This window comes from Enhydra lutris, unplaced genomic scaffold (genome assembly GCF_002288905.1).
Source record: "Enhydra lutris kenyoni isolate GAN:26980312 unplaced genomic scaffold, ASM228890v2 scaffoldscaffold68, whole genome shotgun sequence".
Lineage (NCBI taxonomy): Eukaryota > Metazoa > Chordata > Mammalia > Carnivora > Mustelidae > Enhydra > Enhydra lutris.
In genome coordinates this window covers 3,729,371-3,754,081 of record NW_019154152.1, presented here as the reverse complement: position 1 = coordinate 3,754,081, position 24,711 = coordinate 3,729,371, and the positions used below count along the sequence as shown (strand labels likewise).

Sequence of the window (24,711 nt, the reverse complement as noted above, 5' to 3'; positions counted from 1 at the left end):
CTGGGTTGGACAGCAATGTAGAAGCGCTTTACTTTATAAAAATGAAGCTATCCGCAATAGATCATTGTTTCTTTTGAAGTTCCAATCATAGATCTGTAACAAATAAGAAACAAATAAGACATTCTATGTTAATTAATTGAATTTAAATTAAAAAAAGAATTCTCTTTACCATTAAAGTCACTTCAAAATATTAAAATACACACACACACACACACACACACACACACACACACCAGTTAATAATTTGTTATCCACTTCTAAAGAGTCAATAAGCAATGTCTATTTGGACAACTATAAGCTATTTTAATTATTTTATCCTATTTAACAGGACTATTTATTTATAGGTAAAATTAATATATCTTTATGGAAAACAAGTTTAAATACGAAATCATTTTCACTGTTTTCAATTATTTCTTATTCAGATATGTGTTTGATTTAGGTGAGTTCATGTAGAACATATGAGACTTGTATTCTTTAGTCAGTGAATGTTTATTTTTAAAAATTACAATAGGTAAAGCTTGCATTTCATTCAACAAGAAGGATTACAGAGGAGCTCTTGCTTACTATAAGAAAGCATTGCGTACCAACCCAGGATGTCCAGGTAGGAGAAAAACTTTTTCTGAAGTCTAAGCTGCATATGACCCAACTGAAAATATTGAGGATTTGGCAGTTGACTATGAAGTTATTGTGAAAAGATGCTGTAGGTTGTTGAAATGACAGAATTGAAATTAAAAAATATATATTATGTTTGATCCAAAAGCTGAATAGCAGATCTTATTTTTTTTAAGATTTATTTAGAGAGGGAGAGAGAGTAAGCAATCATGCATGAATGGGGGTGGGAGACAGAGGGAGAGAATCTTTAAGCAGACTCCCTGCTGAGTATAGAGCCTGATGCAGGGCTCAGTCTCATGACCCATAAGATTGTGACCTGAACTGAAACCAAGATTCAGAAGCTTAACCAACTGAGGCACCCAGGCATCTCTTTTAGACCATATTATAATCTTTTTGCTTTATACTATTTTTCTATTTCTTTATTTGCTATACTATTCTATTTCTTCTATTTGCTTTATTTCTATTTTTCTGTTGGAAATCTCAGTCATTTAGCAAATCTTAATGAGATCAACTATGTGCCAGACATTGTTCGAGACTGAAGGAATGCAGCAGTAAACCCAAGAGACAAAAATCTCTGCCTTGGCGTGCCTGGGTGGTTCAGCAGATTGAGCGTCAGACTCTTGGTTTTGGCTTAGGTCATGATCTTGGGGTCATGGAATTGAGCCCCATGTCGGGCTCCATGCTCAGCAGGGAGTCTGATGGAGATTCTCTCTCTCTCCCTCTATCCCTTCCCCTGCTTGCTCTCTCTCTCTGGAATGAATAAATAAATCTTAAAAAAGAAAAAATCCCTTCCCTCATGGAATTCATTTCACAGTGGGGAAGAGAAAATGAGTAAAATATATACTGTAAGATATCGGCAAAAAGAACATAAAGCAGTAAAGGTGTATGAGAAGAATTGGGAGATTACTTAGAAAGGTTGACCAGGGAGCGCCTGGGTGGCTTAGTTGGTTAAGCATTCGACTCTTGATTTTGGCTTGTGTCATGATCTCAGGGTTGTGAGGTCAAGTCCTGCGTTGGGCTCTGTGCTGGGCAAAGAACCCGCTTAAGATTCTCTTAGGGAGTCTGGGTGGCTCAGTCGTTTAAGCATCTGATTCTTTATTTCAGCTCAGGGTCCTGACATCAAGCCCTGCATTGGGCTCTGTACTCAGTGGGGAGCCTGCTTCACCCTCTTCCCCCCGCCCCTTCCCCTGCTCATGCTCTGTCCCTCTCTCAAATAAATAAATAAAATATTTTTAAAAAGATTCTCTCTCTCCTCTTCTGCTCCTCCTCCCCTCCAAAAAAAGAAGAAAAGAGAAATGTTGATGAGGAAAATAGTAACAAGTAAAGACCTTAAAATAATAGACATGTAAATATATGGGAGAAGATTATTCCCAGAGAGAGGGAATAGGAGGTACAAAGGTCCTGAGGAAAGAGTGGGTCTTGCAAGTTTGAAGAATAATGAGGAAGCTAGTGTATCTGGAGTGGAGAGACAAGGTAAGGAGTAAAAGCAGTAAGAACTGGGTCAAAGATAGAACCAGGGACCAATCATGTCAGGCATCATAGATTATTAAAAAGACTTGGGCATTTACTCTGATAGACATAGGAAGCAATTTGAGGGCTTTGGGCAAAGGAGTAAGTAATGATCTGACTTATATTTAAAAGGATCACTTGGGCCTCTGGGTTGAGACTAGAGTGGGGTGGGGTGCAAGTATAGAAATTGGGAGACCGGGTAGAAGCCTGTTGCATTCATGTAGGTCAGAGATGATTGTGGCTAGCATTAGGATGGTAATAATAGAGGTACAAGTGATCGGAATCTCTATATTTTGAAGGAAGAACTGATGGAGTAGATGTGATGTATGAGACAAAGGAGAAATCAAAAATAACTTCTTGTAAGAGTAGAGTTACATTTTAGCACGTTTGGAAAATATAGTTCCAAGATGAATTAGTTTTAGACATGAAAATTTTAAAATACCTTTTAGACCTACACTTGAGGTCAGGAGAGCTGTTGTTCAGGAAAGAGGTCTGAGCTGAAGTAATTAATTTGGAGATCATCAACATATAGATGGTATATAAAGCCATGAGACTATGAGGTCACCAGGTGAGTAGAGATAGAAAAGAGGTTCAGGGATGGTCTTCTAGGGCACTGTGACATTGTAGAGGTTAGGGAATTGAAGAAGAACCAACAAAGGAGCCTGAGAAGTAAGAGGAAAAGAGAGTAAAGGCAATGTCCTTGAAGTAAAATGTAAAAATGTTTCTAGGACAAGGTCAGACACTGTCACATTCTATTGTTAGGTCAAGTAAAATAGGAACCCAGAACTGATCATTGACTTCAGCAGTATAGTAATCATTAGTGACCTTGATAAAAGCAGTTTTATTGGAATGGTGGGGATGAGATGCTTGGTGGATACACTTAAGAGAAAATGGAAGAGGAAAGTTAGGCAGCAACTATAGATAGATCTTTCGAGGAGTTTTGCTATCAAGGGAAGAATAGGAGTGGATTGACAATTGGAGAGGAAAATGGAATGGAGAGGATTTTTTTTTTAGATGGGAGAATGTATGTGGATGAGAATCATGTATACATAGAGAGAATTTGATAATGCAGGAAAAATAGGTGAGAGTTGCTGGAGCGGTGTCCTTAAATAGATGAGAAGGGGTAAAACCCAGTGTCCAGTGGGGAGGTTGGCCCTTCATGAGAACATGGTGGAGTTTTGACATGGCCTTGAAATTGGATAGCATGTATAATAAGCACAGCTCTGAAGGGAATGACAGTTTGTACATGTAGTCAGTCACAGTATTGAAGGCCTTCGTGAAACTTTTTGCTGTCTTATGATTCCACGGTCCTGGGATCAAGCCCCGCATCAGGCTCTTTGCTCAGTGGGGAGCCTGCTTCCCTCTCTTTGTCTCTGCCTGCCTCTCTGCCTACTTGTGATTTCTGTCTGTTAAATAAAAAAAGAAATATATATTTTTTTAAATTGCTCTTTGAAAATTAGATACTGAAGGTACAGTATAGCCAGGAGTGCAAGAAAAATACCAGTATTGTAGGTATTCTGTTCATGGCAAGAAAGGGGATGGACAGTATGGTATACTATCCACTGAAACCAAATTTGTGATACACCAAAAGATTTTATAGTGTAGTAATACTGAAGTTAATTTTGAGATTTTGCAACTCATAGAGAATGTTAAAGCATTTTGTTTAATTAAACCCTAAAATTGCACTAGTTTGACAGATGGACTATTTTTTTTAGCGGAAGTTCGTTTAGGAATGGGCCATTGCTTTGTGAAACTTAACAAACTGGAGAAAGCTCGTCTGGCATTCAGCAGAGCCCTTGAACTCAATTCCAAATGTGTGGGAGCATTGGTTGGACTGGCTGTACTAGAACTCAACAATAAAGAGGTATGTGAATGAAAAAAAAGCTTTCGTGACTTATCTGTCAGGCTCACTATTCCTTATCTAAACTCTTGAGACCAGAGTGTTTTAGAGGTCAAGACTGCAGAGAATAGAAATGTAATATGAGGGGTGCCTGGGTGGCTCTGGGTTCAAGCCTCTGCCTTCGGCTCAGGTCATGGTCTCAGGGTCCTGGGATTGAGCCCCGCATCAGGCTCTCTGCTTGGCGAGGAGCCTTCTTCCCCTCCTCTCTCTCTCTGCTTGCCTCTCTGCCTACTTGTGATCTCTGTCTATCAAATAAATAAGTAAAGTCTTTAAAAAAATGTAATATGATGCCTGCACTGCATAATATATTAACACCCAGGTATTAGGACACCACCCCAAATGCAAACTTATATTTCTCTGTAATAATGAGTGACTGTTCACACTAGTAGGATAACCTCACAATTCAGGTGAAGTTTTGCCCCTATGTAAGCTTGTTCTAAGATTACCAAACAACATGTTTTTTAAGAAGTTTTTGGATTTCAGAATTTCAGATAAGGAGCTGTACGATGGGGTGCCTGAGTGGCTCAGTGGGTTAAAGCCTCTGCCTTCGGCTCAGGTCATGGTCTTAGAGTCCTGGGATAGAGCCCTGCATCGGGCTCTCTGCTCAGCAGGGAGCCTGCTTCCTCTCTCTCTCTCTGCCTGTGTCTCTGCCTGCTTGTGATCTCTGTCTGTCAAATAAATAAATAAAATGTTTAAAAAAAAAAAAAAAAAGGAGCTACACGATGTACGTCAGTTTGGAATGCTTTCCATTGCAAGTTACAAAAAGCCTACTGCTGTGACTTAAACATGAGGGTTTTTATTATCTACTAAACCAGTCATCTAAGGTCTTGGATTTGGCACTTCAGTATCCTCAAACCCAGAATTTTACATCTTTCTGTCCTTCATAATATGTGGATTTTCCTCCTTGTGTCTGTCACCTCATAGTTACAGGATAGCTGCTGTATCTCCAAGCTCTCATTATTTCATCAACCTTATGTAGAAGGAGGAAAGGGAAAGGATAAACAGATTTCTCTTAGAGCAGCTCTATCCCCATCACGCTTTCTCTTGTGTATAATTGTCTAGACAGGGTTATCAGAGTTTCTCAGCCTTAGCTCTGTTGACTTACGGAGCTGGATAATTTTTTGCTGTGGGAAATTATCCTACCCATTGGTAGGATGTTTAGCAGCATCCCTGACCTCTGCCAGCTAACGTCCTCCCTGTCGTGATGATGAAAAATGACATCACCCCCAATTTAGAACCACTGCCTTAGACTGATCCCGAGAGAAAGGGATAGATTACCTTGACTGGTTTAGATCAATCATCATTCATCCCCTGGGGCTTGAGAAGAGGAAGAGGGAACTTTCCCTCCTGAAATTAAAAGATCACAGGCTGCAAAGTCCGGTCGGGACTCTATTAACAGAGTAAGGGGGTAAACTGGCTGTTGGGTAATCCACAGACATCTGCCACATCAAAAAGATGTGTTTAATTCACTATTTGAATTTTTTTTTATCCCTGCTGAAGGTTAACTGAAACAAGAGCTATATTTTGGTGTCTGAACTTAGATTTATTAAATAACCTTATTTCAGACTATAAAGAAAACTTTGGAAAAATGCTAATTAAGTAATGACCCTGTTGTTGTTGTTTTTCTTTTAGGCTGATTCCATCAAAAATGGTGTCCAGCTTCTTTCCAGAGCCTATACTATTGATCCTAGCAATCCTATGGTATTGAACCACTTGGCAAATCACTTTTTCTTCAAAAAGGTAAGAGAAGTCAATTTATTAAAGTTGTTTGCTTTTAAATCCTGATTTGTTTTTCTGTTCTGCCGTTGATACTTTATTTTTTTAACTTGGAAAGACACTGAAAATGTAGTTTTTTTTCAAATTAAAATTTGTATTAGTTAATTGGGGATGGGTATATTTGTTCATTCACTCATTTAATATTTATTGACCCTTTATTATACTCTGTACCCAACACTGCAGTAGAGGTGTGGAGATCAGTAAAGTGTGGTTTCTGTACTCAGTTCAGTTTCGTAGAAAACACAGACATGTAAACAAATGTAAATATAGAAATAAAAGTCTGTATCTTGCTGTGGTAGAGAAATGAAAGAGGAAGTGACCAAGTGGCTAAGAAGGGTTTTCACCAAGAAGGAAAAGCTCTTGAAGTAGGTTTTTAGGAGGAGGTCTTTGGGTAGTTGAAAGGGCAAAGGCACAGATGTGGTAATAGCACGTAGTAAAAGCATGGCATGTGGTGGGCTCATGCTAGACAATGCATTGGGTCCAGATAGTGAGGTACTTGTGTGATATAAGGAGTTTGGACCTACTTATGTAAGCAGCCAAGAAGTCATTGAAGTTTTTGTTTATTTTTGCATATTGATCAAGATGTAATTTTTAAAGTTGCCACTAATTCTGTAGAAGCAGTGGTATTTTAGATTTCTTGAATACTAAATCCAAGATTGCATTGGCAAAGTTTTTATAAAGTAAGTATGAAAGTTACTTGCCATACGGAAACCAGATACTAAATTGTACCAGGAACTTTAATTTAATAGCAATTTAGGTAAAAGTTACAGAACTGTATCAGTCCTTACTAATGTTAGCATATCACTGTTATTATTGCTATTAATATGCAGTCAATACTTATGAAATATCAAGTATTATTAAAAATGAATCCCGTGGGGGTACCTGGCTGGATCCTTCAGAAGAGCATGTGACTTGATCTCAGGGTCGTGAGTTTGAGCCCCACGTGAGATATAGAGATTACTTAAATAAAGAAAACTTGAAAAAAATGCATTCCATGAATTTGTAAAAGAGTCAGATAATAGTCAGAGGTAGTTATTATTATCCCCATGACCTGAGCTGAAGGCAGACACTTAACAACTGAGCCATCCAGGCACCCCTAGTTTTTAATTTTCAATGCTAGTCTCCCTTCCACTGCTGAAGATAAAGTCTTGCCTTTTTTTTTTTTTTAAAGATTTTATTCATTTATTTGAGAGAGAGAACCTGAGAGAGAGAAAGCACAAGACGGGGGAGGGTCAGAGGAAGAAGCAGACTTTCCGCTGAGTGGGAAGCCTGATGTGGGACTCCATCTTGGGACTCCAGGATCATGACCTGAGCCAAGGGCAGTTGCTTAACCAACTGAGCCACCCAGGCACCCAAAGCCTTACTTTTTAACATGTTCAAAACCTTTTAGATTGTGTACATGAAGTATGTAAATCAAGCCAGTCTGTTAGTGTTACTGAATACCTGTTATGTGATCAGCACCATGAAGTTATCTTGCACTGAATATATGTCCTAAAGGTTTAGAGCATGCTTACATATGTTCTCTTCATCTGTCATCATTAGGGCAGCCCTAAGGAGGTAGGCAGCTTATTTCTATTTCCCTTTCTATGGATAAGAAAATTGAGATTCAGCAAAGTTAAGTAACATCACTTGACAAAATTCACTCAGTTAGCAGGTAGTATAGTTGAGATGTAGTATTTTAATTAACTGCCTACCACACTACATTGTCTCCCCGATAGAAGAATCATTTAGCTAGGAAGAAAAGGTATTACTAACATCCCAGACACTTCAGTAAGTAGTGAGGTGGGATTAGAGATGGGAGCTATGGTGACTCCTGGAGCAAGTAACACAGAATTCCAGGAAGAACTGAGAATTGAGCTCGGTTTTTGACCAGAAAGAGAAGCGGCTAGAATGCAGAGGGAACTGGGGACAAAAATTGGGGCATGAGGGGGAACCAAAGAGATGTGAATAAGGATTTTAAAATGGAATGTAATCTCTAATACATTTTATGTTAAATTTTAAAATGGAATCATTTTATTCCCTAAAAGATATTATCATGAGTCAAAGAATAATAAAAATAGAAAAATTATATTCCAAACCCAACATTTGTCCTTTACCCTCATCCCAGGGAGCAATATATAAATTTAGCTAAAAGGCTTTGTAACATAATTCCAGGTGTAGAATTTGAATCACTTGGTTCAGAATTCAGGTACCACCATTTTATTGTTTTATGGCTTTGGGCAAATAATTCCCCTAAATTTTAATTTACTTAGGTAAAACAGTAATAAAACCTATTTTACAGGATTTGAGGAGTGGCAGTTAAGATTAAATGTTGTGTGCATATTAAATACTTATCTAATGGAAAACAGTTACTGTTAAAAATAGCAATCACATTATTATTCCTAATATTTAAAAAAATATTTTAAAAATATTAAAAAAAAAAAAGTTGAAACTGACTGTTGACCTAACAAAGGCTTCCCAGACCAGATTACTATCTATTTTCTCATAGGGATAAAACATATCCCTATTAAAACAAGAAAGATGTTTCCTACCCCCTGATGTATGAACTCTGACTTCGAGACTGTTAGATTAGCTCTATAATTCAAATTAAGTCAGATCTAAGGGGAAAGTCATGACCCATGCATTCGAAGACAGCTGAATTCAAATCCAGTCACTTAAGCTTGCTACCCTTGTGTGTTAGAACATTTCGTTGGAGTCAGAAAAAAATCCAGATTCTAGCTTTTCCACTTTAGGCAACACACTTTATTTCTTTAAGCCTCCATTTCCCCATCAATAAAATGGTAATAATGATACTCTTTGCAGGGTTTTTGACTGAGGCTTGATGAATTTTAAGTATCATACCTACCTCAGTGCTTAGTGTATAATAATTCTCAATGAATTGTAACTGCTTCCTTTACTAGTAATAAGAGACTTAACCTCTCTTAGGTTTTCTCATCACAGAAATAGGGCTGATACCTCAAAGGATTGTTGCGGGATTAAATAAAGTAATGGAGGGGCGCCTGGGTGGCTCAGTGGGTTAAGCCGCTGCCTTCGGCTCAGGTCATGATCTCAGAGTCCTGGGATCAAGCCCCGCATCGGGCTCTCTGCTCTCTAGGGGAGCCTGCTTCCTCCTCTCTCTCTGCCTGCCTCTCTGCCTGCTTGTGATCTCTCTGTCAAATAAATAAATAAAATCTTTAAAAATAAATAAATAAATAAATAAAGTAATGGATGTGATGGATAGATGTTAAGTTCTAGGTAAGTGAATTTATCTGCAAGGAGAATGAGAAAAATGATTAGTAATTCTGGATACGGCACTGTTACTGGTAATCCAGTGAACACATTTTAAAAATGAAATTTGAGGAAGCCTTATGTTTGAGATTGTTAGAGTTGTTTGAATTGACTCAGTTGATTTCTGGATCTCATTGTTCAGGATTATAGCAAAGTCCAACACTTGGCTCTCCATGCATTCCATAATACAGAAGTGGAGGCTATGCAAGCAGAAAGTTGTTATCAGCTGGCTAGATCATTCCACGTTCAGGTAAGATCATTTTAAACCTTCTCTAAATGTCTAATTCTGTTATTTCATAGTGTTTCGAGTCTTTTAAAAACTTTTCTACATGGAAAAGAAGATAAACTTCTGTACATACTGTTGGTCTTGTTTCATTTTCATTTTTTAGGAAGATTATGACCAAGCTTTCCAGTACTACTATCAAGCCACACAGTTTGCTTCATCCTCTTTTGTGCTGCCATTTTTTGGGTTGGGACAAATGTACATTTATCGAGGTGACAAAGAAAATGCATCTCAGTGCTTTGAGAAAGTTTTGAAAGCTTATCCTAATAATTATGAAACTATGAAAATTCTTGGCTCGCTATATGCTGCCTCAGAAGATCAAGAAAAACGAGATATTGCCAAGGTACTTTTAAAAAATTGTAGCTATTTTCTCATACTTATCACTAGACTGTCATGCCTCATTCTTGTTATTGCTAGTAGAGATATGATGGAAGCAGTTTTGTTAGCCGAGCTTGTTCCAGTTGAAATAACGAACAGTTGACGTATTAAACAAGGTAGAGTAGCTACCACTTTTTATTTTGACAGCCTATAGTTGCTGAATTAATCCTACTTCAGCTTAGTGATCTCTTTTTATCCCAGGGCCATTTGAAGAAGGTCACAGAACAGTATCCTGATGACGTTGAAGCTTGGATTGAATTGGCACAAATCTTAGAACAGACTGATATACAGGTATTTTAGCAGTGTTTTTCGTCTCCTACAAATGTGTTTTTTGAAAGCATGATGTAGTGTTTCTCCCTTTCATTTTCACTTACACCTTTTTGTCTCCACCATGATAATACAGGGTGCCCTTTCAGCCTATGGAACAGCTACACGGATCCTTCAGGAGAAAGTGCAGGCTGATGTGCCCCCAGAGATTCTGAATAATGTGGGTGCCCTCCATTTTAGACTTGGAAATCTAGGGGAGGCAAAGGTAGGAAACTGGAAATAAATCCCTTCTTACATACTGTCAAGTTGAATGCACACTTTTGAGATGTATCAACTGTCTTTTAACATGTAATTTTCTTTTCTTATAGAAATATTTTTTGGCCTCATTGGATCGCGCAAAGGCAGAAGCTGAGCATGATGAACATTATTATAATGCCATTTCTGTTACAACATCGTATAATTTAGCCAGGCTGTATGAGGCAATGTGTGAATTCCATGAAGCAGAAAAACTATATAAAAACATCTTACGGGAACATCCTAATTATGTTGACTGTAAGAATTGTAAACTTCTGCTTTTTTTTTTTTTTTTTAAGATTAAATTTATTCATTTGACAGAGAGCACAAGCAGGGGGAGTGGCAGACAGGGGAAGAAGGAGAAACAGGCTCCCTCCTTAGGGCTTGCTTAATCATAGGACCCTGGGATCATGACCTGAGCCGAAGGCAGATGCTTAACCAGTTGAGCCACCACGTGCCCGAAGAACTGTAAACTGTTTTTATAAATTAAAATTCCCACAACAGCTGCAAAAATTCAGCCTGAAAAAAATCTTTCTCAGAACCAATAGTAAAAAAATGTGAAGGTTTATAACATCCCCTTTTCCTTTAATGCAAATTTATGGCCTTAAAAAAATAAAACAGAACAATGAAGCTTCACTTAAATTTATGCTAGAAACTAAAAGAAATAACTAAAAACCAGTTGAACCATATATTTCATAGGGTAGGCCATCCTTAGTGGGTCAACTACCTTTATAACAGTTTGAACAACTCCTTGACTTATTTGGTGATGGATGTGATACTCCTGCTCTGATTTCGTATTAACATTTTTGCAATGTTTGTACTATTAAGAATGAACACTATTTTACTTTGAAATAGTTATTATTAAAATATCCTACCTTGAGTTTTTACACACTAGACATTGTAAAATTTGGAAAGTTTTAAATTAAAAATAATTTATAATACTGTACTTCCCTTAAAAGCACCTAAAGTTATGATATTTTGACTCTGGTTAAATCAGGAGCTATTAACTTGGCCCTGATCATGCTGTTATGGATGCAAAAGTGATTTAAAACAAGTAAGATTTTAATTGAATGCCAGGCTGAACTTGAATTGGTTTGATAGGCAATAGTAAACCATTGCTAGTTGGCCTGAGGACATTGACGTTTTCTGGAGAAAGTAACAACTTACATTTGTGTGACACTTTCTTACTGTTCTTTAAGTGGTAGCCCACAGTTAGAGCCCAGATTTTCTAACTAGTAATCCCTAGTAGTCCATGCTTTTGCTGTTTTGCCATATGACAAGCAGCTTTTTAAGAAAAAGTGACAGTGTCATGCATCAGAGACTAACTGGAAAAAAAAGTGCTCCAAGCTTTTTTTTTTTTTTTTTTTAAAGATTTTATTTATTTATTTGTCAGAGAGAGAGAGAGAGAGCGCGAGAGTGAGCACAAGCAGATAGAGTGGCAGGCAGAGGCAGAGGGAGAAGCAGGCTCCCTGCTGAGCAAGGAGCCCGATGTGGGACTCGATCCCAGGACGCTGGGATCATGACCTGAGCCGAAGGCAGCGGCTTACACCCACTGAGCCACCCAGGCGTCCCCTGCTCCAAGCTTTTTAAATAACTTTGGTGTAGATCAGGACTTGGAGTAGGGTGCTAGCATTAGGAATAGAGTGGCAGAGATAAATCTGAGATTTCAAACAGTGAGACTTGATGGTCACAGAGTTGCTCCTTAACTTGTTAGATTATTAATTAATTTTATTGGTGCTCAATATTTTTTCATCTGTAGGATTTCTGTTCATTGTATGAATGTATTAACAAAATACAATCATTTCAAAAGTGTGACTTTAAAATAATGATCTTTTGTAGCTAATATATTTTTTTAAGATTTTACTTATTTGACAGAGAGAGATTGAGAGATCACAAGTAGGCAGAGAGGCAGGCAGTGAGAGAGGGGAAAGCAGGCTCCCCATATGGGGCTCGATCCCAGAACCCTGAGATCATGACCTGAGCTGAAGACTGAGGCTTTAAAATAGCTAATATTTTAAATGTAAAAACTTTTAAATGTATAATTTCAGGCTATCTGCGCCTAGGAGCCATGGCTAGAGATAAAGGAAATTTTTATGAGGCTTCAGATTGGTTTAAGGAAGCTCTTCAAATTAATCAGGTTGGTAGTATTAACTCCTAGGTTTGAAAAACAATTTTCTCACCTTTTTTTCCCTAGTAAATCAGTTTTACATTTTAATGTCTATCATATTTCTAATATCTTGACATCTCTTGTTTTATTTTTACTTGCTAAAGCTACTAGAGAGTAGAAGTCATCTAAACTTTTTGATTGTAGCCCACAGAAATAGCCTTTACATCATAGCCTAGTACACATGTGTGCATAGAAACAACTAAAATGTAAGTTTTGTAAATCTTTTTATGCTGTTGCCGTGTGCTCTACACTGATGACCTTCCTATATTCCATTCTGTTGCATTTCTCATGCTGATAATTACACGCTAGATTGATTTTACAATTCATTAGTCCATCTCCACTCTCAATTTTGTAAATGTAGCTTGTAAACCTCTTCAGTAATTAGCTGTCATGGAAAGGTGATTGATGTCTCTGAATTCAAATTACAGATTTTGATTCTTTACACATCTATGTTTTAGGACCATCCAGATGCTTGGTCTTTGATTGGTAATCTTCATTTAGCAAAACAAGAATGGGGTCCAGGACAGAAGAAATTTGAGAGGATATTAAAACAACCATCTACACAGAGTGATACTTATTCTATGCTGGCTCTTGGCAACGTCTGGCTCCAGACTTTGCATCAGCCCACCCGAGATCGGGAAAAGGTAATTTCTTTTTGTCTCTTCATTTTTTTTTCCTGTTTCATCCCTTTAAAACAAAACTGACACTTGATTCCTGTTTGAATTTTGTTTTATAATGTTTATTTCTTTTTGTAGGAAAAGCGTCATCAAGATCGTGCTCTGGCCATCTATAAACAAGTACTCAGAAATGATGCAAAGAATCTGTATGCTGCTAATGGCATAGGTGATTATAAGACCTGGGGATCTGTAGTGATCTGTGAAATAAGTGCTTTCAAAGGAATGTTTATAGATCATAATTTCTCCCTAAATGTAATAAATGTAGTTATTTTAAAACAGGACCTTCAGTTGTTTTTCTGGCTCCAATTAGAAAATTCTTAAATATTGAGCCTTTTTATAATTTTAGGAGCTGTTTTGGCCCACAAAGGATATTTTCGTGAAGCTCGTGATGTATTTGCCCAAGTAAGAGAAGCAACAGCAGATATCAGTGATGTGTGGTTGAACCTAGCACACATCTACGTGGAACAGAAGCAGTATATCAGTGCTGTTCAGATGGTAATAGTTTATCATTCAAGATATTTCTGTATTGTGTTCATTGTTGAACAAATGTTTTCTTAACTATTCTGACCCTGTTGTGGAGTTCTGTGCTATCTCGTGTGATACTATGTCTCTTCGGAAACTTATAATCATATAATGTTAAGGCCAGTCTTTGGTGTCCAGACAGAGATATGAATCCTAGTTCCAACCCTAATCACATGCCTTGGGCAAAGGACATCCTCTCTGAGCCAGTTTCCCCATTTATAAAATGGGTTTCATGTACCTTAAATTCACAGAACTGTATGAGGATCCAGTATGAAGAGTACTAGATACCGTACTTGGCACTAACATGCCTAGTATATCAGTAAGTACCCAGAAGATAGGAGGGTTTAATATTTGCTTGTTTTACACTCTTCTTTCTCATGGGAGAAATTGAGTTTCAGAAAGGTTAAAAGACATTTTGGAAAGAAAGAGAAAAACTCCATGGGGATTAGTTTTCATCACTATGAAATTCTGTTAGGCTTTTCATATTTGTGGAGTGCTTGAGCTTGAAGTAAAAGAGTCATATTTAGCATTTAGGGGTGTGTGGTTGGCTCGGTAGGTAGAGCATATGACTCTGGATCCCAGGGTCATGGGTTTAAAATCTTTAAAAATATATATATTTAGCATCTATAGCATATTAAAAAGTAAAAGGATTTTTAGGCTCTATGGGAAATAGTATGGTTAGAAAAAACAAGGTTCTTACCAGAGGTAGAAGGCAAGTGCAGTCAATCTCCTAAAAGTGGTTAACCTTTTTCCTAAGAAGGTTGGTTATTATCAAATTCAGAAAATTTGAAGGCACTGGTCACAAAGATTTATAGACTCCAGACTGCATATGGGTCTCAGAGGTGGTATTTTTGAAGGTGGGCCTTCCTGATCTGCAGAATGATAATGTTGCCTTTTAAAAATGCAAATTAAGGGCGCCTGGGTGGCTCAGTGGGTTAAGCCATTGCCTTCAGCTCAGGTCATGATCTCAGGGTCCTGGGATCGAGTCCCGCATCAGGCTCTCTGCTCAGCAGGGAGCCTGCTTCCCTCTCTCTCTCTCTGCCTGCCTCTCTGCCTACTTGTGATCTCTCTCTGTCAAATAAATAAATAAAATCTTTTAAAAAAATGCAAATTAATTACTAGGGATATTCAAGGGGAAGCTCTCTAACCACCTTCTATGAAAAAGATCTAACCTATGACAGGATAAGTTCCATGGTCAAAAAGTGAAGTGTTCATGGCAAAGTTGACACCAGTATTGCTATATATTGGTTTTATCAAGAAGTTAACAACCAGAACTGTGAGTCTTCACATGCTCATTGCCAGTAGGTTCCATCAATCCTAAGGAAAGGTGGTAGTATAACCCAAAGGAGCCAGGTGTGTAACTTTTTTAATAAGTTGTCAGCTGATTCTAGATAGTATTGCTAGAGATATGAAAAAGGCCATCCAGTCTATTTGTCCTTTCAGTGTTGGTCCGAGTTTCAAATGGAAAAACTATTTTGAGTATCTAGTTGTGGGTTTGTTTTTTTTTTTCATCAGGTTTTCATGTTGTGAAAATCTGTCCTGGTGAATGTCAAAAATTATTCTCAAATTTTCTTTAAAATTAACTACTCAAAAGGTAAAACACCTTTTCACATAGCTTTAAAATCACCTGAAATCTTGTTACATGATGACAACATTATTTAACCCTTATTGTATTTTAACTAACTTTTTCTTTTATTACAGTATGAAAACTGCCTCAGAAAGTTCTATAAGCACCAGAACACTGAAGTTGTGCTGTATTTGGCCCGGGCCCTCTTCAAGTGTGGCAAGTTACAGGAGTGCAAACAGACTTTGCTAAAGGTAAAAAGGAAAACTTATTATTCTCATTTAGTTCTGTGCTGCATTGTGGTTTTTTTTAATTCTATTTTATGCATGTTCATATATATATATATATATATATATATGTAACACCCTATTTGGCTAAAATCCTTTTCATATCATTCAATCATATGAAGTATTTGCTTTGTTTCCTTTTTATAGGCTAGACATGTGGCCCCCAGTGATACAGTACTTATGTTTAATGTGGCCTTGGTCCTGCAAAGGTTAGCTACCTCTGTTCTGAAAGATGAAAAGAGTAATCTGAAGGAAGTACTTAATGCTGTGAAAGAACTGGAGCTTGCACATAGGTAAAGAATTTTGTAGAAACAACTTCTGAAATGCTTTGTTCTTTAAATCCATTTGTTTTGGGACACCTGGGTGGCTTAGTCAGTTAAGTGTCTGCCTTCGGCTCAGGACCGAGTCCCACTGCCTGCCGCTCCCCCTGCTTGTGCTCTCTCTCTGACCAATAAATAAATAAGATCATAAATCAGTCAGTCTGTCCATCCATCTTAAAAGGTGCCGAGAAACACTTTGTCAAGAGAATCATTTTCTATTTGATTTTTAAGCCAAAGCAGACAGTTGCCACCAGGTGGCGCCAAATGGTGGCCAGGTTCCTGCCAGATTTGGATCATGTAGCCTCCCCTAGAACTGGCTGACGAGCTTTGCAAGCTTGCCCTAGATTTTTATTAATCTGACAATAAAATGACCCTGCAGTTTACACACGTGAAATTTTTAGGCTTCACTTATGTGGTTTTTCTACTTATACTGGTGTGTCTTTCATGGGATATGAATTTTCATTGGGCTAAGATTATTAAGTCCTATCCTCTTATTAAATATTGATTAGGTTTGTTGAACTTAGCTCAAAATTTATGTACCTTCATAGGATTTATTTGGTAATTCAGTTAGTGGTAAAATCAAAGCCTGACATCTTTTCAGGTTTTGTCCAACCTTATTTAAATTCATATATAGGCATTTCTTGCCTTGCCTGATACATTGGTTGTGTTTTCATGGCCTGCATCTCCTAATCTCCATGCTGACATATTTAGTAAATGTGGTGTTTAGTAAATATTTGTTGCTTGAGCTGATTTTTGGTTATTTATGGGTTTGCCAATAATATTAAATATGACTACTTAACTTCATGAACTTGTATTTTATTAAACATATTGAGTGTTATATTGATGAGAGTCTTTTTTAAGTGAGTTTCATATATAATTTCTTGAGATGCTAGCCTTTCATGTATCAAACAGGTTGGTATAAGTCAGTAAACTTGTTTGTAAACATGTAAACCTATTCTCAGACTATTTTTGTAGAACAGATTAAAAATGTAAAGAGCCTTTCCTTAGAAATTTTTTTTTTTAAAGATTTTATTTATTTATTTGTCAGAGAGAGAGAGAGAGAGTGAGCACAAGCAGATAGAGTGGCAGGCAGAGGCAGAGGGAGAAGCAGGCTCCCTGCTGAGCAAGGAGCCCGATGTGGGACTTGATCCCAGGAAGCTGGGATCATGACCTGAGCCGAAGGCAGTGGCTTAACCCACTGAGCCACCCAGGCGTCCCTCCTTAGAAATTTTTTTAAGTGAATTATTGTATTTTCTCATTCCATTTAGATACTTCAGTTACTTGAGTAAAGTGGGAGACAAAATGAGATTCGATTTGGCCCTTGCTGCTACAGAAGCCAGGTAATGTTACTATTTCTGGAAGGTGACTTTGGCTGGTGGGAGGCAGTGAAATCAGTGTGCTCTGGGTGGCCTTTCAGGGGTCAGTCTTTCCCGCTCCTCTGTGGGGCTCCCCAGCCTGGGTCAAGGCTTTTTCCTAAGGGTCCTGTCAGGGAATATGACAGTCAATTTCGTTCAAGTATTTAAGTTGTGTGGAGAAAATACTTTTCTATCTTGACTCTTTGAGTCACGTGTAAAGATAATGTTGAAAATCTTTACATTTGTGCTTGGAGAGGACGCTTATACTTTGGAAAGTTACTGTAGTTGACAGTCTTGACTTTGAGAAACTAAGTTAATTTTGCTGATTAAAATATCCCTTAGATATCAGCTAAGAGTCCTGCTTCAGACTTTTTAGTTCGTCTAAGGAAAAGAGATGTTCCGAGTTTCTCAGCAAAAAGTGTGTTAACTGCATTCATGTCTCTCTGAATCTGAAATTTTGTAGGCAGTGCTCTGACTTACTGAGCCAGGCCCAGTACCATGTGGCCCGGGCACGTAAACAAGACGAAGAGGAAAGGGAGTTACGGGCCAAACAAGAGCAAGAAAAGGAACTGTTAAGGCAGAAACTTCTTAAAGAACAGGTATTTATTGTGTTTGCAGTTATACTAGAACTTAAGAATTGTGTGCATACATAAATCTTGTATGTTAAAAAAAGAAGTTCTTCCGATGGTCATCAGGATTTTTTTTCAACATAATATTTTGATGTAGTGTTTTCCTACTCTTTTTCCCTCATAGGAAGAGAAACGTCTCAGAGAAAAGGAAGAGCAAAAGAAACTTTTGGAACAGCGGGCCCAGTATGTAGAGAAGACCAAAAATATTCTTATGTTTACTGGAGAGACCGAAGCAACAAAAGAAAAGAAAAGAGGTGGCGGTGGTGGAAGGGTAAGATGGCACTCCTGCTAAGACGGATGGCCGCAGGTCTGGCACTTGACTCCCAGAAATGAATATCGTTATCTGTATTTACTCAGTGTTCAGTTCTTAAGTTTGACTTCCTTCTTTGCTAAGAGATAGTCTTCCAACACAGTGCTTTCAGTGGTAGCCAGTACTTAGAAATGCATTCCAGTGTTAGTCCAGCACACTGTACCTTGTAGTGGCCTAAGTAGTTGATGATTTTTGACATCTGAGCAATTCATCCTAACTAGAAGTCTTTAACATTGGGCCTCATCAAGCACCCCTTCCTTGCAACTTGATAAAGAAAAAAAAAAAGGTCCTTTGTTTGTCAAATGACTGATAGGATCTGGCCTCATTCCACCGGCCAGGAGAGAACTGATTTTAGTCTTGTTTGGATTTCAGCGTTCTAAAAAGGGAGGAGAGTTTGATGAATTTGTCAATGATGATACCGACGATGACCTGCCTATATCCAAAAAGAAGAAGAGAAGAAAGGGCAGTGGTAGTGAACAAGAAGGCGAAGAAGAGGAGGGTGGTGAGAGAAAGAAGAAAAAGAGGAGAAGGTATTAATCAGGGTGTTGTGAATAGCCTCATAAAGGTGACAGAGAACCTCTCACCTGAATCTTCCTTGTGTTAGAATTTGTGGAACCTGGTGATCACTTGATCCACCCAGACCTTAAAGCCTTTTGTTCCCCATTTCCTGTTTTAATCATAATAATCCTAAGATAGACCCCATTGCCAAAGCCCTTGAGTACTTGGAGTTGCCACACATCTCCACAGCTTTCCTGTGAGAGCTGCAAGTTAGTCATCACTGCCTCTCTTATGTCTTCAAAATTGTAATATTTATGGGAAAATGTATGCTATGTAGAATGAAAACTGGGTGTATCCACCCTACCTGTCCACGTGCAATCTTAGGAAAGTCACTGAGCCTCAGTTTCCTTTGTGTAAAATGGTAACGATGCCCACCTCAAGTTTTGCTAGATATATAAAGTGTGAATTAATGTAAAAGATGGGCCTTTGAATCTTCCCGGTGCCATTTGCTGTTAAGATAAGCGGTACCCTTCCCATCCCTCACCTGGAGGTACCCCTGAGCTGTCCTGTTCCTCTCTCATGGTGCTCCCCTGTCCAGGAACCTCCAGTTGGCTATACATGCTATGCATTCTAAAAATACATTCTTTCCCTGAAGTTAGCGAGACCTGTTCCTCTCAGCCCTTCACTACCTGTATTTGGGGAAGAACCTAATGAATTCATCTAGACACAGACCTGTGGAATGGAAGCTATGATATGGCCTCACTAGGCCCAGAATGAGTAACTGGGAAGGAAGGAAGAGGAGAGGAAAGATGTAAGATCTGGAGCCTGGGTCTTCCATCACATTTTCTATCGCTCCACCAAGTACAAGAGTCAAGGTTATCTTAGATTAATAGGAGGACTCGACAGAGACGTGATTATTTGGTAGACATCACATAAATCCATGGTTTTTGCAGACTCCTGAGCTGTGTACAGCAATTGTAAATGATGGCCTCTGCCCTCGAGGAAGGACAGTGTGATTGAGGGAGCACGTGTAGAGAGTAGTATTCAGAATGAGTATGTGGCGATGACAAAGTAGTCTTAGACTTTCTAGGTGTGAATGAATCTTGACAGACTTTCTCTCGATGTCCGCTATATAAGACCTCCAAAGGGAGAAGAAGGATCCGACGATGATGAAACCGAAAATGGCCCCAAACCAAAAAAGCGCCGTCCCCCAAGAGCAGAGAAGAAGAAGGCTGTAAGTTTCTAACACTGTGGTTTTCATCCCCATTGTCGGCAGGAAGGGTCGCACTGCACCAGAATACATTCTTTCCTTGCAGTTTCTTCAAGCAGAAATGCTTCTTTTTGAAGTGTAATGGCTGCTATTTGTTTTTTTTTTAACTTTTTAATTTTTTTTATAAACATATAATGTATTATTAGCCCCAGGGGTACAGGTCTGTGAATCGCCAGGTTTACATACTTCACAGCACTCACCATAGCACATACCCTCCCCAATGTCCATAACCCAACCACCCTCTCCTGACCCCCCGACCCCCAGCAACCCTCAGTTTGTTTTGTGAGATTTTGTGAGATTGTCTCCCTCCCGATCCCATCTTGTTACATTTATTCTTTTCCTACCCCCCAAACCTCCAACGTTCCATCTCCACTTCCTCATATCAGGGAGACCATATGATGGGTGTCTTTCTCTGATTGACTGATTTCACTAAGCATAATACCCTCTAGTTCCATCCAGGTTGTCGCAAATGGCAAGATTTCATTGCTGTTTGGTTTTATCATTACACTGCAAACTTAGTTGAACAAAACATCCTAATGTAATGTAACCTAAGAGTCTTAAATAATCTGTTATGTTTGGTCTTCTTTCTTTAGCCCAAGCCAGAACGTCTGCCTCCTTCAATGAAGGGCAAAATAAAGTCGAAAGCCATAATATCGTCAAGTGATGATTCTTCAGACGAAGATAAACTTAAAATTGCTGATGAAGGGTAGGAATTGTTCCCTTAGTGTATTCTCCTAATGAAAGATAAGAGTGGGCTGTGCCAAAATGTTTTCTCTTCAGCTTCTTAGAATTTTCTGTCAAAGCTGGCAGAAACCTCAGCACACATCTTAATCTAACCCTGTCATTTTTGTCCTGTCACATGTTTGTCCCTCAGAGAAGAAAACCTATTTTGAGATCTTATTTCTCTGTGGATATTAGCTGAAATTTCCTGGATAACCTCCTTCTCTTTTTTTTAATAGTGAAGTTTTATTTTATTTTACAATATTTTACTCTTACTTTTTTTTGCTGTTTTATTTTTTTATTTGAATTTTAGGCAGTGGAATATTGGTTTATGGTGTAGAATTCAGCGGTTCATAACTTAGGTACAACACCCAGTGCTCATCAGAAATGCCCTCCTTAATGCCCATCACCCATCTAGCTCATCTCCCACCCACAACCCTCCATCAACCCTCAGTTTGTTCTGTTATTAAGAGTCTCTTATGGCTTGTTTCCCTCTCCTTTTTTCTTTTCCCCCTTCCCATATGTTCATCTCTTTTCTTTCTTAAATTACACATACGAGTGAGATCATATGGTATTTGTCTTTCTCTGACTGACTTACTTCACCTAGCTTAACATGTTCTAGCTCTGGATGGCATCCTTCTAAATGAAATGTATTGCTTTGCTACACTATCAGGCCAGCTAAAACTGTTAGAGTAGCCTGCTCCTGGCCACATGGAGATGGGACTTTCTTGACCGTTTCCTTCGTTGTCGGGCAGTGGTGACTCAGCCCTGCCAGCTCCAGGAGGGGCTTTTCCTAGACCACTTGTCCACTACTCTTCTTTAGCTCATGGTGCACCTGGAGAAGCAGTCTTTGAGTTTACTTGTCCTAAACTTGTCCCTCAATTCCCCAACTTGAATTCGTAGACAGGGACTCTGAATGCTGTATGACACTATATTTCTTCTGATGGCCATCATTTCATTCATTCATTCCACAGTCACTTGAACATTCACTAAAAATTCCATGAGATAGTGTGCTGAGTGCACACTGTATCTGAGGGATACAGAGGAAAGAGTCATGGACTCTGCCCTCAAGTTTATGCTTTAGAAGCAGTGGAGAATAACAGATAAGCCAAAAACCACATTATCGTGGGATAAGTGTTATCACTTACGATTTCATTTATTGCTCTCCAGGGACAATACCTACTCTGGAGTTTGAGGGGAGGGTTGTAGGAGACAGGCTTTGTGAGAGGAAGGCTGTTTGAGTTGAGTCTTGGTTAGCATGTTGAGGGAGCTGAGGATGCTGGCGGGGTGCTGCCCTCCTGGGGAGCGAGCTCTAGGGAACCATCTGTAAAGACTTGCAGTTCCTGTTTTCTCTGAAAACACTGGCTGACCTACACTGTGGTTGCCTTGCCCTTTGCCCACAGTGTTACCCCAGCCAGTGGTGAGAGGCATGCACGAGCAGAGCAATGAGGTGTGTGTTTTTAGAATGAGCATTGTTAAAATGTGTAGGCAGAAGGGTCCGTGTGAGAGGCTGAGCTACTGCTAAACTATATTGGAGGTCAAGACCAAGTTGATTTGAGCCCTTTGTATCAGTTAAACTTGGTCCTGACCATCACAGAGTGTTTGCTTATTTGGCCAGATAGAATGATAGGAGTTGAATTGTGAGAGGCCCACTGGCCTTTAGCATATATACAGAATGAATATACAGCGTCCTCCTCTCAGCCACTCTTCATGTCCACTCAGGGTGACCCAAGTAACGTATTGTACATCTAGGTTTCTTCTTTCAGATTTAAGCACAGAGAACCTTTCTTCAATCACGTGGAGATGGTTTCATTTCCAAACAGAGGAATATATTTCATCGTATTCTCCCTTCTTAGACTGAACCCTGTGGAATTTAATATTCTTTTCCTGGAATATTTGTCATGGAAACCAAAACTAAGAAGTATGCCACAAGAGAAGTATGTCCTCCTGTGCAAAGCTCTAGCCTGTGAGCACCTGTCACAGCAGTTAAGGGAATGCTCTGTGCTCCAGAGCCTCCAGGAAGCCAAGATTTCCTGGGTGCCACCACCATTCCAAGCATAGATACAAGTCCCTTTCCTTTTAACCCATCAGCTGATAAGTAGGGGGGACCTCCGAGCGGAAGTAAGCAAGCTACAGAAGCCTTTTTAGCCCCAGCTTCTTCTCTGAAGTAAGTCTTGTGCTGGTGGAGGGCCCTAGTGCAGCCGCGGATGGATCATGGATAGGAATGGTGCCTTTGCTCTTCAGGTGTCTGACAGGATGGCGGGGAGTCCCACTCATCCAGCCTTGGGAGAGGGTTAATTGCTCAGAGTCGACAGCCAAGCAAGATCCTGGGTTTCACTTCAGCTGCTCTGAACTTGTTTATGAAAATTCATTATCCCTTTTCATAATTTTATGTATGAAATTGAGAAGTGCTTCATTCTGATGAAGGGTGCCTGGTATAAGCCAATGAGAGTCCTCGTTTACTGTTTAAATGCTGTGTTATAATCAAAGTACCCTATTCTTTTTTCCTTTTAATCCTTTTTTTAAACTGTGAAATAGATCAAATTTACAAAACGGGACACAAAAAATGAACATCTGTGTAGACACCACGCAGGTCATAAATAGAACATTTGGTGCCCTGACATTTTCAAAGCATTCTCTGCTCTTTGAGTCTCCCATGGGCCAGTCTAACCAGTGCTTGTCTTTACCAGACATCACCGCACCAGCCACAGCAATAGCGACTCGGATGAGGGAGAGCCTCGGAAGAAGCGTGCCTCTTCGGAGAGCGATTCCGATGGGAACCGGAGCAAGTCTGGCAGCGAGGCAGGCAGTCCCCGGAGGCCCCGCAGACGGCAGTCGGATGAGGATTCAGACAGTGACCAGCCGGCCAGGAAGAGAAGGCCCTCGGGTTCGGAGCAGTCCGACAACGAGTCTGTGCAGTCCGGGAGAAGCCGCTCCGGAGGCTCAGACGTGGACTCTCGCCCCGCTTCTCCAAGCGCCGAGTCCGAGCGCGAGTCCGAGAGAGGCTCTGATAATGAGGGCTCCGGCCAGGGCTCTGGAAATGAATCCGAACCGGAGGGATCCAACAACGAGGTCTCAGATCGGGGCTCAGAACATGCGTCAGATGATAGCGACTAGGTTTTATTTCACAAATAAGCTTCATCTCGGGAGGAAACTTTTTTAATATATGAAAGCTGTGATAAAAACGTTTCAGATGTTTAGTCAAACAATTGTGAAATTTTTCCTAAGGCAGTTTTTTTTCTACCCATTTGTATATTACTAAGCCCCAAGAGATACTTCCTGTGCTGGAGTCCAATATTTGAGTCTCTTGAGCAAATGAAGAACGTGACTATTCTTCATTATGGTACACTTCCACCTGTCATATGTGAAAACTGCAGTAAAAATAAACCCAGATGCTAAACCATTCCTACAGAGGTTTGACTGAAACTGCCAGACGTCTGATCATCTTGTGTGTTAAGCAGCATACTGTTTTGGTTTTTATTGCAATCTTTTACCGAGTGGTGCAAGAAACTTGGTATTAATGTCTCTGTTCCATTTTAAGTTGAGATTGAGAATATTTTTATTTTCTGGGCAAGGAGATATCTACTGTATAATTGCACCAAAGTACAAGTGAAAGGAAGGTTTTCTTTAGTAGTGTAATGCTGCAGCCATGTAGATAAAATCACAAATATATGATTTGTTAGGTCGGATAAGATGTGGAAAAATGCTTTTCTGTTAGTAGAATGCGAAGACCTACATAAGCCACACAATAAAATTCTTTCGCCAACTTTTATGGGTAACATCGTGTCATTTGTATTTGCTCAGTACATTTGTATATGAAAATTTGGCATAAACTATGCAAATATTTGGGAGAACCTGAACTAAGCTGAAGGTTTACTGGAAACTTCTATTATTTTTAAAAAAAAAATTTTTTTTTTTTAAGATTTTTATTTATTTGAGAGAGCACAAGAGGGGTGAGGGGCAGAGGGAGAAGCAAACTCCCCACTGAGCAGGGATCCGGATGCAGGGCTAGATCCCAGGACTCTGGGATCATGGCCTGAGCTGAAGGCAGATGCTTAACTGACTGAGCCACTCAGTTGCCCCTAAAGATTTTTCTTTTTTTTTCT

At 39.2% G+C, this 24,711-nt stretch overlaps 1 protein-coding gene across 2 annotated transcripts in view; it reads left to right on the top strand.

The window, feature by feature from the left end:
• Window positions 1-24,375, top strand: part of LOC111159484 (CTR9 homolog, Paf1/RNA polymerase II complex component) — a 29,894-nt gene extending 5,519 nt beyond the window's left edge. The window contains exons 5-25 of one of the 2 annotated variants that reach the window (XM_022521992.1): window positions 512-601; window positions 3,837-3,985; window positions 5,654-5,761; window positions 9,207-9,314; window positions 9,454-9,690; window positions 9,927-10,016; window positions 10,129-10,257; window positions 10,361-10,544; window positions 12,335-12,423; window positions 12,912-13,097; window positions 13,209-13,296; window positions 13,477-13,625; window positions 15,354-15,470; window positions 15,651-15,796; window positions 17,092-17,163; window positions 17,642-17,777; window positions 17,932-18,078; window positions 18,490-18,647; window positions 19,753-19,849; window positions 20,479-20,591; window positions 23,296-24,375. In XM_022521992.1, the coding sequence (XP_022377700.1) occupies window positions 512-601; window positions 3,837-3,985; window positions 5,654-5,761; window positions 9,207-9,314; window positions 9,454-9,690; window positions 9,927-10,016; window positions 10,129-10,257; window positions 10,361-10,544; window positions 12,335-12,423; window positions 12,912-13,097; window positions 13,209-13,296; window positions 13,477-13,625; window positions 15,354-15,470; window positions 15,651-15,796; window positions 17,092-17,163; window positions 17,642-17,777; window positions 17,932-18,078; window positions 18,490-18,647; window positions 19,753-19,849; window positions 20,479-20,591; window positions 23,296-23,722 (3,020 nt within the window). In that variant the 3' untranslated portion in view covers window positions 23,723-24,375. The remainder of the gene's footprint in view (window positions 1-511; window positions 602-3,836; window positions 3,986-5,653; window positions 5,762-9,206; window positions 9,315-9,453; window positions 9,691-9,926; window positions 10,017-10,128; window positions 10,258-10,360; window positions 10,545-12,334; window positions 12,424-12,911; window positions 13,098-13,208; window positions 13,297-13,476; window positions 13,626-15,353; window positions 15,471-15,650; window positions 15,797-17,091; window positions 17,164-17,641; window positions 17,778-17,931; window positions 18,079-18,489; window positions 18,648-19,752; window positions 19,850-20,478; window positions 20,592-23,295) is intronic. The other variant, XM_022521993.1, reaches the window with a different exon arrangement.
• Window positions 24,376-24,711: the final 336 nt, after the last annotated feature.